Raw genomic sequence first — 17,035 nt, 5'->3', positions numbered from 1 at the left:
GTGACACTTTGTTCTATGAATGGTGTGACACTTTGTTCTATGACTGGTGTGACACTTTGTTCTATGACTGGTGTGACACTTTATTCTATGAATTCTATGAATGGTGTGACACTTTGTTCTATGACACTGTGACACTTTGTTCTATGAATGGTGTGACACTTTGTTCTATGAATGGTGTGACACTTTGTTCTATGAATGGTGTGACACTTTGTTCTATGAATGGTGTGACACTTTGTTCTATGACTGGTGTGACACTTTGTTCTATGAATGGTGTGACACTTTGTTCTATGAATGGTGTGACACTTTGTTCTATGAATGGTGTGACACTTTGTTCTATGAATGGTGTGACACTTTGTTCTATGAATGGTGTGACACTTTGTTCTATGACTGGTGTGACACTTTGTTCTATGACTGGTGTGACACTTTTTTCTATGAATGGTGTGACACTTTGTTCTATGAATGGTGTGACACTTTGTTCTATGAATGGTGTGACACTTTGTTCTATGAATGGTGTGACACTTTGTTCTATGAATGGTGTGACACTTTGTTCTATGACTGATGTGACACTTTGTTCTATGAATGGTGTGACACTTTGTTCTATGACTGATGTGACACTTTGTTCTATGAATGGTGTGACACTTTGTTCTATGAATGGTGTCACACAAGTTTGATGTTTTCTCCTTGGTGAAAGGCCAGGTATTTTTCCTTGCCCTTTACAGTAGCATTCATGACTTTGTTTCCAATTTCCTCTGTCATGACCTCTCTTGTCACAAAATTCTGGAGTACTGGGGGGCACTTTGCAGAAAATAAAAATGCTGTAGCCAACAAGCAACAAAAAGATATGGATATAAACATTATATCAGGAAAACCTGCAAAATTATTTTACAATTCCTATTTCATGGTGAATTTGGTGGCTATCTTGGATTTATGCCAACAATCGATTTTCCATGGTCAAAAACCCCAATTTTGACACCAAGATCATGTTTCCAGAAGATATAATGGCGTCGTTGACAGTTGTAACTCTCCTCTCTCCCTGCCATATTTCACTGGATTTACTGTTATTATTAGTGTTTACTGATAGAATAATGTTTAATAATGATTAATCATGGCACTGTAGCTAGGTTAGCTCATCATTGTAACCACCAGGCTACTAGGTCAAGCTGTGAGGTGTTATGGTTTTTTCAACTCGTATTTTTGGGTAGATATACGTAACTTTCTTCATTTATTTTTACTCAGTTACATGCACACACCATCCTACATACATATTGTGAAAAAGTACAATATTAAACCACAATTACCAACATCCTTCATGCTGGGTTGGCTAGATGGCTACAAAAGAAATTTTGTATATTTGATCTGTGTATCAACCCAACTGGAGCTCAAATGCCATTCATTCTAGAGACATTAATTTTTACGAGGAAAAAATTGCCGTATGGCAACCCAACCAACCCAACTTTAAAAACAAAGCATGGAGTTGACTTGAGGGTAGACTTGTGCATTTTTTTTCTACATTTAGATACATTTTGTAGTCTTGTTTCTGATTGGTATATATTTGTGAGAGGATTTACCCATTACAGGTTGTACCTCAACTAGTCCGGCAACCTCGGGACCTGACCAGTGCCGGACCATGGAAATTTCCGGACCATGGAAATTCACCCTTTTTCTGGATAGATAGTGACTTGTGCTTACGCTTGGAAGCACTAGCACCACTTTCACTGCTTCGTGGTCTCTTTGAAGACATATTGAAGGGTTAAATGTTGTACAGTAGGTTCTCAAATTTCACGAGTTTTTAATTCATCGTATTTTATTTGGATATAAAAAACACTACACAATTTAAAATTTCGACGGGGGAAACTCGGATTTCAACGGGTTTGAGTGGCCAGCCAACATTCAGATGTGCACAATCGTGTAAACAGCGTCATTTCTCTTATGTACAAAAGATTCATTATTGTTTATTACTGAATGTCTTTTTGATTGAATTAATGTTTATGTGCAAAATGAACGATACAATTCATTAGTAATACGTAGAATATTAAAACACACGAGGAGACAAGACGGCATTGTTTTCGTTGTTTACAAAACCAGTGACTGACCGGTTCTACATATAAAACTGAAGAAAATAAGACCCTGGTTGTAGCTGTAGTAAAATTAATGTAAACAATTAATATGGTTGTTTTAAGTAATGTTATTTAATGTTAATAAATGGAACAATATAAGTAGCTAACCATTAATGGTAAAGAAAAAAGTGAGACTGCGCGCATATAAGTGCGCACATGTGAAAACATATCGTCATTACTCTACATAAGAATATGAAAGCAACACTTATTTACTCTTCATATATATTTTAATTAATGTTTCTGAATTTAAAAAAAAAATTCTACCCACCAGTGGTGGTAAAGTTGAAATTATAAGGACAGCCAATGTTGTTGTGTGTGTTTTTACTCGAATGACAAAGTTGCCAAGTCATCAGGTTCAACTCTAGCTGAAGCTGTAGAACATAAAACCTTTTTCTGTGTTGTTTTTAGTTTTTATTTAACTTTATCTGTGTTATTTTCGTTGGTTTATTAGGATGTTGCTTTATTACAGGTAGTAATTCGCCAAAAAGGTAGGTTAAATAAGGCAAAATTTTGCCAAACATCGAAAGTACCAGACTCAAATTAATTTTCTCCATGGGCAAACTAAAATCGTTCCGGACCACGAGAGTTTCTGGACCATAGAATGCCGGACTAGAGAGGGACAACCTGTATTATTTATTTGTGTGTGTATGTGTGTGTGTGTGGTTACACACGCACACACACACCTGTGGTGTAATGGTCAGCATGCTCGCCTCGCAAGCGAGTGGACCCGGGTTCGATCCCTGGGCAGGATGAAACAATGGGCAAGTTTCTTTACGCCATTTGCCTCTGTCTACCCAGCAGTAATTGGGAACCAGGATGTTAATCAATTTACGGATCGTGCTCCGGGGTAATGGTTAGCCAGTGCAGTTGGCGAGTTGTCCGGTCTACTCGGACTATTCCTTGACACTGGGTCATGCAACTCGTTAACTTAGGGTGTAGTTGTTGTGTTGGTGACAGCTTCTACATTTTAAACAAATTCACGCCTAGGTGGCCCTTGGGCCGGCCATCCTCGTTACACGAGGGGCAACCATTATATTATTATTATACATGCATACGGTACAGGTAAAAGAAATACAGTGACCCCTCATTTAACGAACGCCTCGGTTAACGAAATTTCGGTTAACGAACTGCCTTCCATAAGGATCTTCAATTCGGTTAACGAAAAAAAATTCTGTTTACGAAGTTCTTACGAACCGACCTCAACATGTTTTCGCTTGCACTGGCCGGGCAACCAGCTTTAGTATCAGTCCGCCAATACATTAATCGGTTCTAGGGCTTAAATTCCTTACTATTTTAGTAAATATCAAGAAGTTTATACTCTTCAATAATTTTAAAAGTTTAATATTCAATTTTTTAGCCATTTTAACAGTTATTGAACATAATTGAAGGTAAAGTGACTAGTTTAATGCTCGGCATCCAGCCTCTTAACACAGCAAACAGGAGTTTGTCTCTCTCTGTTTTCACTGGAGGTAACATCTTGCTTGAGACTCTCTTCAACTAAACGCTTTTTTTCTGTGTTTCCAAGCAAATTATTGGTCATTTTGAAATATATTTTACATATTGACAATATATAATGCAGTGCAGTGTTGATTTAAAGAAAATAATCTTGAATTACACCAAGAGAGCTAAAATTTTATGGGTGAAATGGCGCCATGGGGTGACTTCTCTTCCACCCCAATGCCTTCTCTTCTTCCTTCTCCTCCACCCCCATTCTAAATCCCATCATCATCATCATCATCCAGGAGCCTCCTACATACACACCTCAAAGTAAGTGAACTTTTCTACCATTTTTGTTGAATTTAGGAAATTTTCGGTGAGCTGGAACCAATTACCCAAAAACCCATTGAAACAATGGTTTCAGTTAACGAACTTTTCGGTTAACGAACGACCTTCTGGAACGGATTGACTTCGTTAACGGAGGGGTCACTGTACTGTAATTGTCCTAAGGACAAACACATAAAGGGAATATACATTTCTTTGCACATGAGTAAAAATGTACTCGCAGTTTTGGCAATTCGCGGCCATTTTGAGACTCAAACCCCCACGAATTTGAAGGGCATGCTGTAGTACTGTCTTTACACTGATGTGTTAATATAAGGGTAACAGAAAATGTTTGAGAGGAGCTGTGGGGTTACCTGACTGGATCTGGACTTGATACCCAGACTTTTTTCAAATGTCTTGGTATATACAGTAGAACAAGAAAATACTGTAATGTGTAATGCCTTACATAAACAATGGACACGAACTGCCCCCCCTCCCCCCACCCCAGTACCAGTTAATACCCAAACACTAGCAAACACATGTAAACACACACACACATCCTAACACTACATCCTTGACCACCGAAGGGTCAAGAAGTACCTGGCGCTCCTCTCGGAGCAGCCAGGTTAGCTGTTATGTTGGCCCATACCAACTCCCTCCCCTGAACCCTCCTCCCCACCGGAATATCAACATGTTCTCGCCAGAAGTTACTATTTCATTTAGGAAAGGAATGGAACCAGTGTTAAACAGAGGTGAACAGTGGTGAACAGTGCTTAAGTCAGTGAGAACAACTCAACAGTAACAGTAGTACCCAAGTTAACCTTCACACAGTGAGGTCCCAGGTACCCAGTGATAACGGCCCGTGAGACCCAACAACCAGCGATGTGTTAATCCGTCTACGATAGGAAGGCCTGGGACCACACCTCACTCATATAACACCATCTGTGAGGGAATTACTACACCACCCCCTCATAACACCATCTGTGCCACCGTGAGGCCCCTCATAACACCATCTGTGAGGGAATTACTACACCACGTGAGGTGAGGGAATTACTACACCACGTGAGGCCCCTCATAACACCATCTGTGAGGGAATTACTACACCACGTGAGGCCCCTCATAACACCATCTGTGAGGGAACTACTACACCACGTGAGGTCCCTCCTAACACCATCTGGGAGGGAGTTACTATACTACGTTTTTGCTGTTCAACACCTACATTAATCTGTATGTTCACTGTATGTTCCTTTACCTTTCTCTCATGAAGGCTTTTGTTAAACCACCAATGTATGTAATAAGTCATTTATGTCCAATGTATATTTTCAGCCTTCGGGCTGCAGAACTTTTTCAATAAACCGTCAATTATTATTATTATTATTATTATTATTATTATTATTATTATACACTACTACTTTGCTGTCACTTGGAGTCGAGTATGATGATCATCCAGCAATGTTACAATGGTGTGAGTTTTTAGTGACATCACCTTTGTTAGCACTCTGTGAGGTGGTTCAAGAGAATGATACGTGACCGTCAGGGTCATCCACAGATGTTGCACATATGGAGGTTTACATCTAGTGTGGTAGAGGCAGTGCCTGTGTTTCTCAGATGGTGGTGCTTATTTGCCATGGTATGTAGTTGAGCAAACTGGATAGTATCAACACCTTCTCGTGTGGTGCTCCTCCAAACATTACTGTATGGAGTGATTGTCTCCCAGGTGAGGGGGTCAATTTGTCACTTTTTCAGGTTTGTCTTAAGGTTATCCTTATACCTTTTCGTTGCCCACCAGCGTTACATTTACCATTCTTTAAGTGACTGTAGCTGTTTAGGCAATACAGCATAGTCATCCATCCAAGATTGCTGCTAAAACACTTCGTCAAATTTGATATAAGTTCACAATAGCTAGACTCACATTCTTTCAAGTTTGCAAAGTGTTTTAATAATACTTGGCATTGTCTGCAAACATTTGTATGAAGAATGGAGGAGTGTATAGCTTCTGGCATATAATTTATGAAGCAAACAAACAATAACTGGCCCAATACACTGCCCTGTGGTACCCAGCTTGTCACAAGCACACATGACTGTTTGCAGTCATGCAGAAAGTCTCCAATCCATGCAAGGACACTTCCCTGAATCCCATACTCTTTCAATTTAATTTGCAGCCTTTCATGGGGTATGCTGTTGAAAGCCTTGGTAAAATCTAGGTATATTTTGTCGACATTTCTGCCTTATTCTGGAATTTGAGTCCAAACATCCAGTATCTTGAGTAATTGTGTTAAGCAGGATCATCCCGGCATAAAACCATGTTGGCAGTCCTTTACAAGGTTGTTTTGTAGTAGATGTTCCATCATAGCATCTCTTTTGATGCTCTCTAGTACTTTGCACACTATGCTGGTCAGACTCACTGGTCTACAATTATTTGTGGAGTGACGTTCACCTTTCTTGAATATAGGACTCGCATAAGCCACTTTCCAATCAATGGGGACCTTTTGCTCCTCCAGGCATTTGCAAAACAGGATCTTAAGGGGCTCCACAAGCTCGTTACACAGTTCTCTTAACACTCTGGGGTGTACCATATCAGGGCCGGGACTCTTGTGAATCTTTAGCTTTGACATTTTATTTCTTAAAACCTCATCCGAGAACACAATGTGGTTCAGCAGTGTGTCAGACCATCTTTCCTCAAACGCAGGAAGATTGTTTGCATCCTTTCTTGTAAACACCGAAGAAAAGAATTGGTCCAACACCTCCGCCATATCCTGGTCAAAATCTGCTTAACTACCATCTTCAAGTCTCAGGTCAGATATGCCTACTTTCGTTTTTAATTTCGACTTTGCATAGCGGTAAAAAGCCTTTGGGTTTGACTTGACCTCACTTGCACTCTGCCTCTGAAACTCTTTTTCAGCCCTTCTACACTTGGCTTTGCTTGGTTCCTGGATCTGGCATACATCTTCCTGTCCTGCTTATCATTTGTCCTAACCCACATCTCAAAATCCTGAGTTTTCTTTTTAACTTTGTCGACCGCCGCATGGTTCATGTGTAGCAGTCTCCTTGTATTCCTGGAGGCACTGGGTTTGGTATTGGGTATATATTTATCGATCAAATGGTTATCTTTCCTGGCTATGATATTCAACGTAGTATCTGCATTCTCATTCCTCAGTAAGTCAGGACAGTGTATACCCCCTCATCTCCTCCCTCATCCCATCATAATTTCCTTTGTAATATTTGAACCTGGACCTGCTTTTGTCATGAACCAACTAACAGTTAAATCTGAAGGACAACATTACATGGTGACCAGTGACAATAGGGGCTAGGTGTTCCAGATTTGCCACCATAGCTTCCTCTAGTTATGATGAAATCCAACAATTTGGGTGATTGCTCCACCCTTTAGTGAGTCGGATCTTTAACATGTTGGAATAGAAAATTGTCTCTCCTTGGTACAGTACAGACCATCACTGTGTACTGTACAGGCAACCTTACCTAACACTGTACGGTATTAACATCACAATTTCAGTTTGTATTAAAGAAAGAACTAAATTAAAAAATTCTGTGTATAGAAAGATGAAAATATATAAGGCTGATTAATAGACACATTCATATTCTTGTATTTTATTACTGAACATATAACTACAGTCAAGACAGGTGATGCACTCGCTATTTCAAATAAATTTTCATGTTATTTTGGAAAGTAATAATGTATGTACAGAATATTGTATAACTAAATACTGTACACATTACCACTATCTATAATGACGACTTTGTAGTAAAGTATTACTATAAATAAGACAAGAAGTATTGTATGTGTAAGATGAAACACATTCATTCCCCCCAAGTTCACGGCTTTTTATTTCAAGGTCCTCTATTATTCACGGATGACACCCTGGATGTACCCAAGAATGTTTGTGGGTAGTTTTAAGTTGCCGGCATTTTTGGGGCTGGGACGGAGCCAGTTGTTCTAGAGACAGTAATTTCCTTTACCTGTATTGTAAATACTGTATGTGTGTAGACACACACATACAATACAGGTAAAAAAAAAATAATTGTCCTAAGGGCAAATACATAAAGGGAATATACATTTCTTTACACGCAAGTAAAAATGTCCCCCCCCCCCCGGGTCCGCAAATGTTATTCACGGATTTGGCAATTCGCAGCCATTTTGAGAACCTAACCCTCGCGAATTTGGGGGGGCCCTATACTGTACTGTACTTATGCTGGTCTAACCCACTGTCACCATATCTGATTCATCCATAACAAAAACTGAATCTCTTTTTATTTCCCTAATTCTTACTCTACATAACATAAACACAACCCATCACATGAGGGAGGAGGGTGAGGAAATACTGGAAATGTGAAAGGTATAATCATCAAAACTGGACTTGACTGGTTTGGTATTATCCTGTGAGCACTGATCTGTGCTGTCCTATGAGTGATAAAGGTGGTGGTCCTGGTGATCAGTTAGGAGCTGTGTGGATACAACAGTGTGAAAAAGCCTTTTATCAGTATACAGGTAGTTCTGCTATAACGCGATAATTGTGTTCTTGTAAAATATCGTGTTATAGAAAATCGCGTAATAGAAATAACAGGGCTTATGGAGAAAATAGGGTTAGGTGCAGTTTACTCGAAATCGAAAAAATTTAGTAGTTAGCCTAACACAAAGGATAGCACAGTCTAAATAAATGTTACATTCATATCTAATAATGAAATCATACAGTAAATTTAACACTTTACCTTGAAAAAATATGAATGTAACTTGATGGGGGAGAAGGGTGATTTTGAGGTTGATAACATCAAGCTTCTCTTCAAGTGTTATATCCTTTCTTTTACGATAATCACCGGGAATTCTATCATCAGAATGCTTTTTGGAGATATTCTTCTTTACCATATTCACAGTTAATACCACAAAATTGGAGAAATAGTAAGCAAAAATCGCGTTATAGCAAACAAGCGATCGCGTTATACAAATATTGTTCCGAATTCATAAATCGCGTTAGAGCAAATTCGCGTTATCAAAACACGCGTTATAGCAGAACTCACTGTACAAGAAGTCAGTGTGGCCAGCTCTCTGCTTAAGTATATTACCTTAATTTTTCTAACTGTATATTTAGGTACCCATTTACACCTGGGTGGACTGAGGGTGCCTAGGCACAAACCAACAACCATGAGGACAGGAGGTGGGCACTGTATCCGCTTGACCCTTTCCTGTGAATAACATTCTCCACATTTTTTTTTATAGGGAATAGCCCACCCGGGCACAGGTCATCGACCCACAATGAGGCCTAGAGGGCGAAAAAATAAGAGTAAAAAGAAATTAAAAATAGAAAAGAAAAAGATTATATTAATCTACACCACGAAGATGCCGAAAAACCAGCTTATTGAAGTGAGACAGATTGTACGAGTATGGAAACACAGAAGAAGGCAGAGCATTCCACAGTTTGGCTGTGTGAGAAAAGAAGGATGTACTATAACAGGTTATTCTAGTGTGACCGACATCCACAGACAAATGGTGGGCACCGCGGGCAAGATGAGTGTTACGAGCCCACGGCCTTGCCGGCAGTACACAGGATGCCAAATCCACCGAACATTGCCCGTTAAAGTTCCTGTAAAAGAGAGGGAGAGTGAAGCAACATTGCAGCGAAGAGAAAGGGAAGAAAGATTATCAACTAGAGGAGGAGAGTCAATAAAACGAAATACTTTTGATTGCACCCTATCTAATAGTTGGACAGAAGAGGAGCCACCCCAGATATGAGAGCAGTACTCCAAGTTAAGACGAATGAATCCCTTATAAACTTGAAGCAACTGCTCAGGAGTGAAGTAGCTACGGCATCTGTACAGCAATCCCAGCTTTCAGGAGGCAGCTTTAGCAATGTTGTGGATGTGTGGCTTCCACGACATATTAGAGGAAATGGTGAGGCCTAGCATACAGGTATCTATTTTAGAATTTGGCAGAATGATTGCATCCTGAAATGTGATTGGTGGTAGATCATCTAATTTGGAAAGTGTAATTGATAAATACTGAGTTTTATTACTATTGAATTTAACCAAGTTTCTACCTCCCCATTCAGAGATGCTGCACAGATCCACATTGGTAGATGAAATACCAGCTCTAGAAACAGATCTAGTTTGAGAATTAGGGGGGAAGGGGAAAATGTGAAGAAGAGTGAAGAGTAGAATCATCAGCGTAAGAATGGATAGAATTAGTCGTATTGTGAAGTAAATCATTGATAAAAAGAAGGAAGAGAGTAGGTGAAAGAACAGAACCCTGTGGGACACCACTATTGGTAGAGAAAGAGAGCGAGATCAATCCCTCAACAACAACTGCCATGGATTGGTTCTTGAGGAAGCTAGAGATTAGAGAACAAAGCTCAAAGTAAACTCAATGCAGGACACCAAAGTTAGCAAACAACAGTCATTGACATACAGTACCTCAAAATGACTGTAAATATGTGGCCATGTAAAATCAGGTCATCTTGTCTCACCATGACCTTCTGATCCTTCTAGAAAGGTCAATCAGGGTATCTGCATTATGCAATGTCATTCATCCAATCACACAAGGATCAAAGATCTCAAATGATGGGCTTCACAGAAAAAGGATATTTGGTGCAGTATAGAGACAACTGATATACACCATGTACAGTCCTCACTTTTAATATCTCATTCGAAAGTTTGTCATAATGATGAAATTGAGAGTGTAGAGTGATTATAACACAAACAATGCTGTACTGTACACTGTCCACCATCAATGTTACCAGTAAGTTTGGCTGATAAAACAGTCTTAGGAACTGATAATATAACTACATCCCAGAACAACTGCTGAAATTCCACGAATTCATTCTGAATATTTAGAAATTGTTTGCATCAGTGTATGTTAATATGTTCAAATTATTTACTGCATTAAAATAAACTAATTTAATGTGTCTATATCTGACTTTTAGTCAATACTTTTAAGGTGTTTGTATGTTTACTTTTTCTTGTTCTATTCAAGTTGTATACAGTACAGTAATGTCTTTAATCTTGAAGGGTAAAGGAGATCTGGATGGTATAAACACCAACACATAACCCCTTGACTACTGGACATCACTTTTACTATTTTATTTGGCTATAATGAGACAATTTTATTTAGCAGTGTGAAACCCCTTGTAGCCAAGAAGAAAGGAGGTCTGCCAGACAAGTTGGATAACTACAGTATACATAGGAATATTATGGTGATTAGCAAAAGGAATTTAATTTAACAAAATATCTGTGGTGTGTCAAAACAAAATCATCTCAACACACCAAAATATCAGTCTTGTTTACATGTCTCAGAAATTGAACAATTCTTACTAACAATTGTACTTATTGGCAGTTATTAGGGCAGAGGAAAGGAAGGAGAGGGTATCCTGGGACCAACTCTCCAATATGGCAATTGTCCCAGACATACAGTACTATAGAATTATCAAGTTCACCATAAGTTATAGCTATATCACTCTATATAAACTAATTATCTGTATATCAATCTATATTAAGCATTTTCTAAAAAAAATTAATAAATCAGATATTCTAAAAATAACTACGATGGTTTCCCTCTTGTATGAATTTTCATATGTTTAACAAGATTAGACTTTTCAGGAAAGTCTTTGAGACATTCTGAACAATGAAACAGCTTCTCTCCAGTATGAACTCTCTGATGTTTTACTAAATGAGATTTTTGTGAGAAGTATTTGAGACAGTCAGAACACTGGAATGGTTTCTCTCCCGTATGAACGTTCTTGTGTCTCACTAAATGAGATCTACTTGAAAAATTTCTCATACACTCGGAACACTGAAAGGGTTTCTCTCCTGTATGAACTCTCATATGTAATACTAGATTAGATTTATTTGAAAAGTCTTTAAGACATTCTGAACACTGAAATGGTTTCTCACCTGTGTGAACTTTCACATGTGATATAAGATGAGCTTTGAGTGAGAAACCTTTGAGACATTCTGAACACTGGAAAGGCTTCTCTCCCGTATGAACTTTCATGTGTGTTTTTAGATTAGATTTATGTGAGAAGTCTTTGTGACACTCAGAGCACTGGTAGGGCTTCTCTCCTGTGTGAACTCTTGTGTGTGTTACCAGATGATATTTGTGTGTAAAGTTTTTAAGACATTCTGAACACTGAAATGGTTTCTCTCTGTTATGGTTCCTTGTGTGTGTTACTAGAGCAGATTTGTCTGAGAAACCTTTAAAACACTCTGAACATTTGAATGGTTTCTCCCCTGTATGGGCTCTCAAGTGTCCTATTAAACTATCTTTCTCTGAAAAGTCTTGAAGACATTCTGGACACTGGAATGGTTTCTCTCCTGTATGAAATTTCATGTGTGTTACCAAATCAAATTCATGTGAAAATTCTCTTAAGCACTTTGAACACTGCAACTGTTTCTCTACACTGTGATGTATCATGTGTGAAATAAGGTTTTCTTTTTGGGTAAAAGCTTTGTGACACACAGTACATTCTAATGGTATCTCAGCTATCTGTGCTCTAATATTTTTAACTAGGTCAGAATCTATCTGCAGTTCTTTAAAACTTTCAGAGTAATGAAATGATTGCTCTTCTGCACGGTGTTCCATTATAAAATACAATTACTGTTGTAAGCAATGATGACTTGTAAGACAGTGAACAGGGAAACTTCTTCCAGATTCAGCCTCCAAATGGCTCCCAACTTTTATCGATGTCAGATAAAGAATACATCAGAGGCCTATCTTCATAACTAAGTAATTTCCATAAATATATTCAACTTTCTATGGCATCAAAACAAAAGCAGTGATGTGAAGTAATACTGCCTACAATATTGTTACCATAAAGACATGTAGTATTACTAATATTTTTACAATTCTTATTAGACTGGAGACAACTGTGATCAATGTCAAAGACTCTCAACAGAAATATTGTGATGAGACAACAGAAATAATTCATAAAATCATAAAAAATGGGACCAAAATACAATGAATTTATGTATTGTATATGTGTAAAGCATAGAGTACAAGAGAGTAGGAATATAATAGGAGGAGATTGATCAAACAGCCCAATGGACAAGTGCAGGTACAGGTGTGTAAAATAACATTAAGCAAATACTAATCTGTACTCTGAGAGGTTATCAAAACACAAGATGGATGATAATATACTGTACAGTATAAATAGTAGAATTAACCTTCTTAATATCATAAAACAACAAGAAATATACTAACTTTCAAATGTAACTACTGTACTGTATTTAAGATGGAGTCCACAGTGAAGAATTGTTAATTGTGAAAAATGTACCAAAAATAATGGCTAAGTCCGGTACGATAACTCTCATGTAAAGAGTGGCTGTTGTGCACCTTGAGTTGATACTGTACAGTATATGTAGTGCATCTAATGTAAAGTCAGTGAGTGGTGGTGGTGCAGTACCTGACAATAAAGTACAGTGCTGTATTCATGTGAGGTGGTAATCCTATATATATACACTTTCTAATGACATCATCTACTGCCCTAATTTACTTGAACCATCTTATAACACAAACAGACATAGAATAATTTTTAATGACAATCATTTTCATAATAATTTTTCATTAGTCCATGAGCACACTATAGTACTGTACTGTACACCTCACACTAATATATGTATACTGTATCTCTGGTGGCTAATGCTTGTAAACCATCTGCCACTATCATTCACTTAATATCTGTGGAAAGAAAAGTCAGGAAATTAATTCTAAAATCCTGTACCTATAGTCTGTTCACTAGATCCTTGCAAGTGAGGCCGAGGGTCCATTCGTAGCAAGAAAGTTGATCGGCTAGCAGATGGACATGGAATAAGTCACAACAGTAAGCTGATAAGTGGCAAATATGATAAAATATATATATATATATATATATATATATATATATATATATATATATATATATATATATATATATATATATATATATATATATATATATATATATATATATATATATATATATATATACATTCTGATATTTTAAGGGATAATAACTACCAATACTCTGTGTTGATCTCATAATTTCTGCACTTGGAGAAGCAAATATTAGCATGTGAAACACTCCGGTAACCTCGGATGTCCGGCATTTAACCATTCGGAGCTCTCAAGCAGCTGCATTTTTTTGGTGGGGTCAATTTCCAGTAAGTGATGTCTAATCACATAAAAAAAATCATGAAAATCGGTTTGAATTTGGTGCCGCTTTGCCCGTGGTTCCATTTCTGGCCACTAGAGGTGCTGTGTGCGTCCTCCATGTTGGCCAAACACACTGGGCACCACATTACAGTTCCGCTTACTTGAATGTTTGTGCCAGTGTATCCGCTATCATTGCCTCATCCATCCATCCAGCATGCTTAAGACAGGAGCTACAGCCAAGTGCAAATGTGTTGTACTTACTCTAAGGCAGAAGATTAATACTACAGTATATGTAAGAGACTGGAGAAGGGCAAAAGTTATCATGTGTTGATGGAAGAATATATTTAATGTCCTTTTTTTTCTTTTATAATATATTTACTGTGTCCTTTTAAGATGCATATTTATAAGACAGTGGCATACTGTGGTTGCACAGATGAAGCAAGCGTTTATAAACACCTATATACTGCCTATTTCCTACAGTTCATGTTTGGCTAGTTGCCATTTAATTTAGAATCTAAATTATGACTTCACTTAATTAAATTATATCAGTGGCGTTTGACAAAGTATCTATTATAAATCATTAGATAATGGGTGCACAATGCTGTAAAGTTGCCAATGATCTTATTGATGAACATTTAAATAATTAGTAAATATTTTTATTTATATGATCTGATTATTATTTCAAGGGGCGCCGGTGGTATAGCGGTACCGCTCTTGCCTCGCAAGCGAGATGTCACGGGTTCGATTCTCGGGCCGGTGGAAAGTTGTTTGGACACACTTCCGAGCCCTCATTGGTCCCTGTTCACCTAGTAGTAAAGTAGGTACCTGTTGTACAATGAAAGTTGCGAATTCGTATTCAGGGAAAGTTGTTGGAGCTTCCAATAACTTGCTGACAAAAACCTATGACTCTTTAGGCTTTTACGCCCTTTACAAAAAACCTATGAACCTTCAGGCTTCTATCCCCTTAACTCATGAGACATAAAGGCAAGCATGAACTTAGCATGCTTCCAAGATGGGCGCTGGCGCTTCTGCACTTCACCTTGCACAGGATTTAGGGGGGTGTCCAATAAACTAAAAAAATAAAAATAAATAAATCAAAATTATTATTTCAAGTAAAACAAAAATGAATAACTTTCCCAAGTGAAAACTATAATTAAAGTGAACTGTAGAGTTATTTAGAAATATTAAAAATAATAATGTGGACCAGTTTTGTCCAGCTGACTGAGAGCCGTCGCCGGTCTACAAAGCCTCTCGACAAGTGAATGCAGTTTTTGATGTGCATGCATTTGTACCCATTACATTTACAGAAACCTTCTTAAATAGCCACTCTTATGGAACAACAACTCTAAGGTAATATAATATCACCGTATAATATAAGACTTTGTGCTTATTAAGGGAAAAAAGTATTAAATTTGACTAAAATAGCTCATATTCCTTATGCTCCAACACAATAAAGTTAATTTTAGCATGTTATTGTTAGGATGGTTATGTCTATATGTCCAAAGAGGGCATGCAGCTTATCCTTTTGCATACAATGAGGGATGCTGAGTCTCCTCAACTTTCCTGAGTGAAAACTGTATTACTGAAGATACAATTTAAAAATATATTGTGCCTTGCATTCATTAAGAATACGCCACTGTTTTAAGAGTAACTCTCAAGCATCCAGAAAAAAACGATTATCCAGCACACTCAATTCCCCATGCATTCTGGATATTTGAGGTTTTACTGTATCTTGAAAAGAACACAACCATGAACAAATTCTGGGATATAAACTCCTCCTCACCACATGACTTAACTCAGCATGGTGGCGGATGTTCTGAAATTTTGTACAGTAATCTTTTTCTTGTTCTCTTTAAGGTATTTATGTTACTTGAGCACTTCACATGCTAATCTTTACTTCCACAAGTGCAGAAATTATCAGAGATCAACACAGAATACAGCCATTATCCCTTAAAATATCAGAAATAAAATACTACAATACATTACATACCCTGAACTGAAGACCCGTAGTGACTCTTCTGGTGTCCGTCTACCAGCCAATCAGCTGCCATGCTACAAACATCCCATACCTCAGTTGCAAAGTCTGAGTGAACAGACTACATACTGATACCATTACATCTACAGACTACAATAAAGTGTCAACTATAAACAGTACTGTACAATAACATCTACAATACAGTAACCATGCAAGCTTATCGAGTGCCTTAGAACTGCGAGGTCTATTAACTGCTGAATTTTGCAAGAGTACAATAACTCCTACAGCATCACACCTCACTACATAGCTTAAATATAAGTAATATTTATAATAATCTGCACTAAGAATGTAACTATGAATAGTGTACAGGTAGTTCGTGCTTAACGTCATCCCGCTTAACGTTGTTTCGGCACTACGTCACTAAACTTTAGAGACCAAAAATTTGTTTAACGTCCCAGTGATCCGATACTACAAGTACGTCGTTTTGCGTCGTCACAGACTACTTTCTATGGCGCATCACCCTCTCTCGTCTGGCCCGGCTACGCTCTCTCGGCTCAACGCAGAGCCTCAGTGACTCACCACCCTCCTCCTTCGCTGCCGCCATGCACCTACCCTCCCGCTGTCTGCCTCCTCTGCTTCACTACCCACCACACACTCGCTCTACCACCTCCACCCATCGGTGAGTACCAATACAAACTCAGAAGTTGTATATGTATGCACTACAGTATTTTCTATAGAAATGGCAATGATTTTCTGTATATGTAATGTATTTCATGGGGCAAAGGGAGGATCAGGAACGTAACTCCTGTATTTTATCTATTTCTTATGGGGAAAATTGATCGGCTTAACGTTGTTTCGTATAGTGTCGCGTTTTTAGGAACATAATGTCATGATCGTGATGACGGCTAACCTGAAAACCTTAAGGATTCATATTACGCTTAAACGTCCACAAAACCTTCCGAGTCCCCCAGTGGAAACGTCCCCCGTTTTCTCTGTTCCTGGGTGACGTCATCGATAGGCGGTCTTTGTCTTAAGGGAACTTTGAATATA

At 38.1% G+C, this 17,035-nt stretch overlaps 1 protein-coding gene across 7 annotated transcripts in view; it reads right to left on the bottom strand.

The window, feature by feature from the left end:
- LOC121857308 (gastrula zinc finger protein XlCGF8.2DB-like) overlaps window positions 1-17,035 on the bottom strand; it is a 95,312-nt gene that overhangs the window by 64,112 nt on the left and 14,165 nt on the right. For 2 of the 7 annotated variants that reach the window (XM_042353298.1, XM_042353297.1), the window contains exon 2: window positions 10,115-13,557. The exons of the other annotated variants lie outside the window; for them this stretch is intronic. In XM_042353298.1, the coding sequence (XP_042209232.1) occupies window positions 11,422-12,462 (1,041 nt within the window). In that variant the 5' untranslated portion in view covers window positions 12,463-13,557 and the 3' untranslated portion in view covers window positions 10,115-11,421. Of the gene's footprint in view, window positions 1-10,114; window positions 13,558-17,035 lie in introns of those variants that run through there. 7 annotated transcript variants of the gene reach the window in all.

The sequence above is a fragment of the Homarus americanus genome, unplaced genomic scaffold, assembly GCF_018991925.1.
Source record: "Homarus americanus isolate GMGI-L3 unplaced genomic scaffold, GMGI_Hamer_2.0 scaffold20465, whole genome shotgun sequence".
Taxonomy (NCBI): domain Eukaryota; kingdom Metazoa; phylum Arthropoda; class Malacostraca; order Decapoda; family Nephropidae; genus Homarus; species Homarus americanus.
The sequence above is the reverse complement of the archived record's forward strand: the minus strand, read 5'-3'. Positions and strand labels throughout refer to the sequence as shown.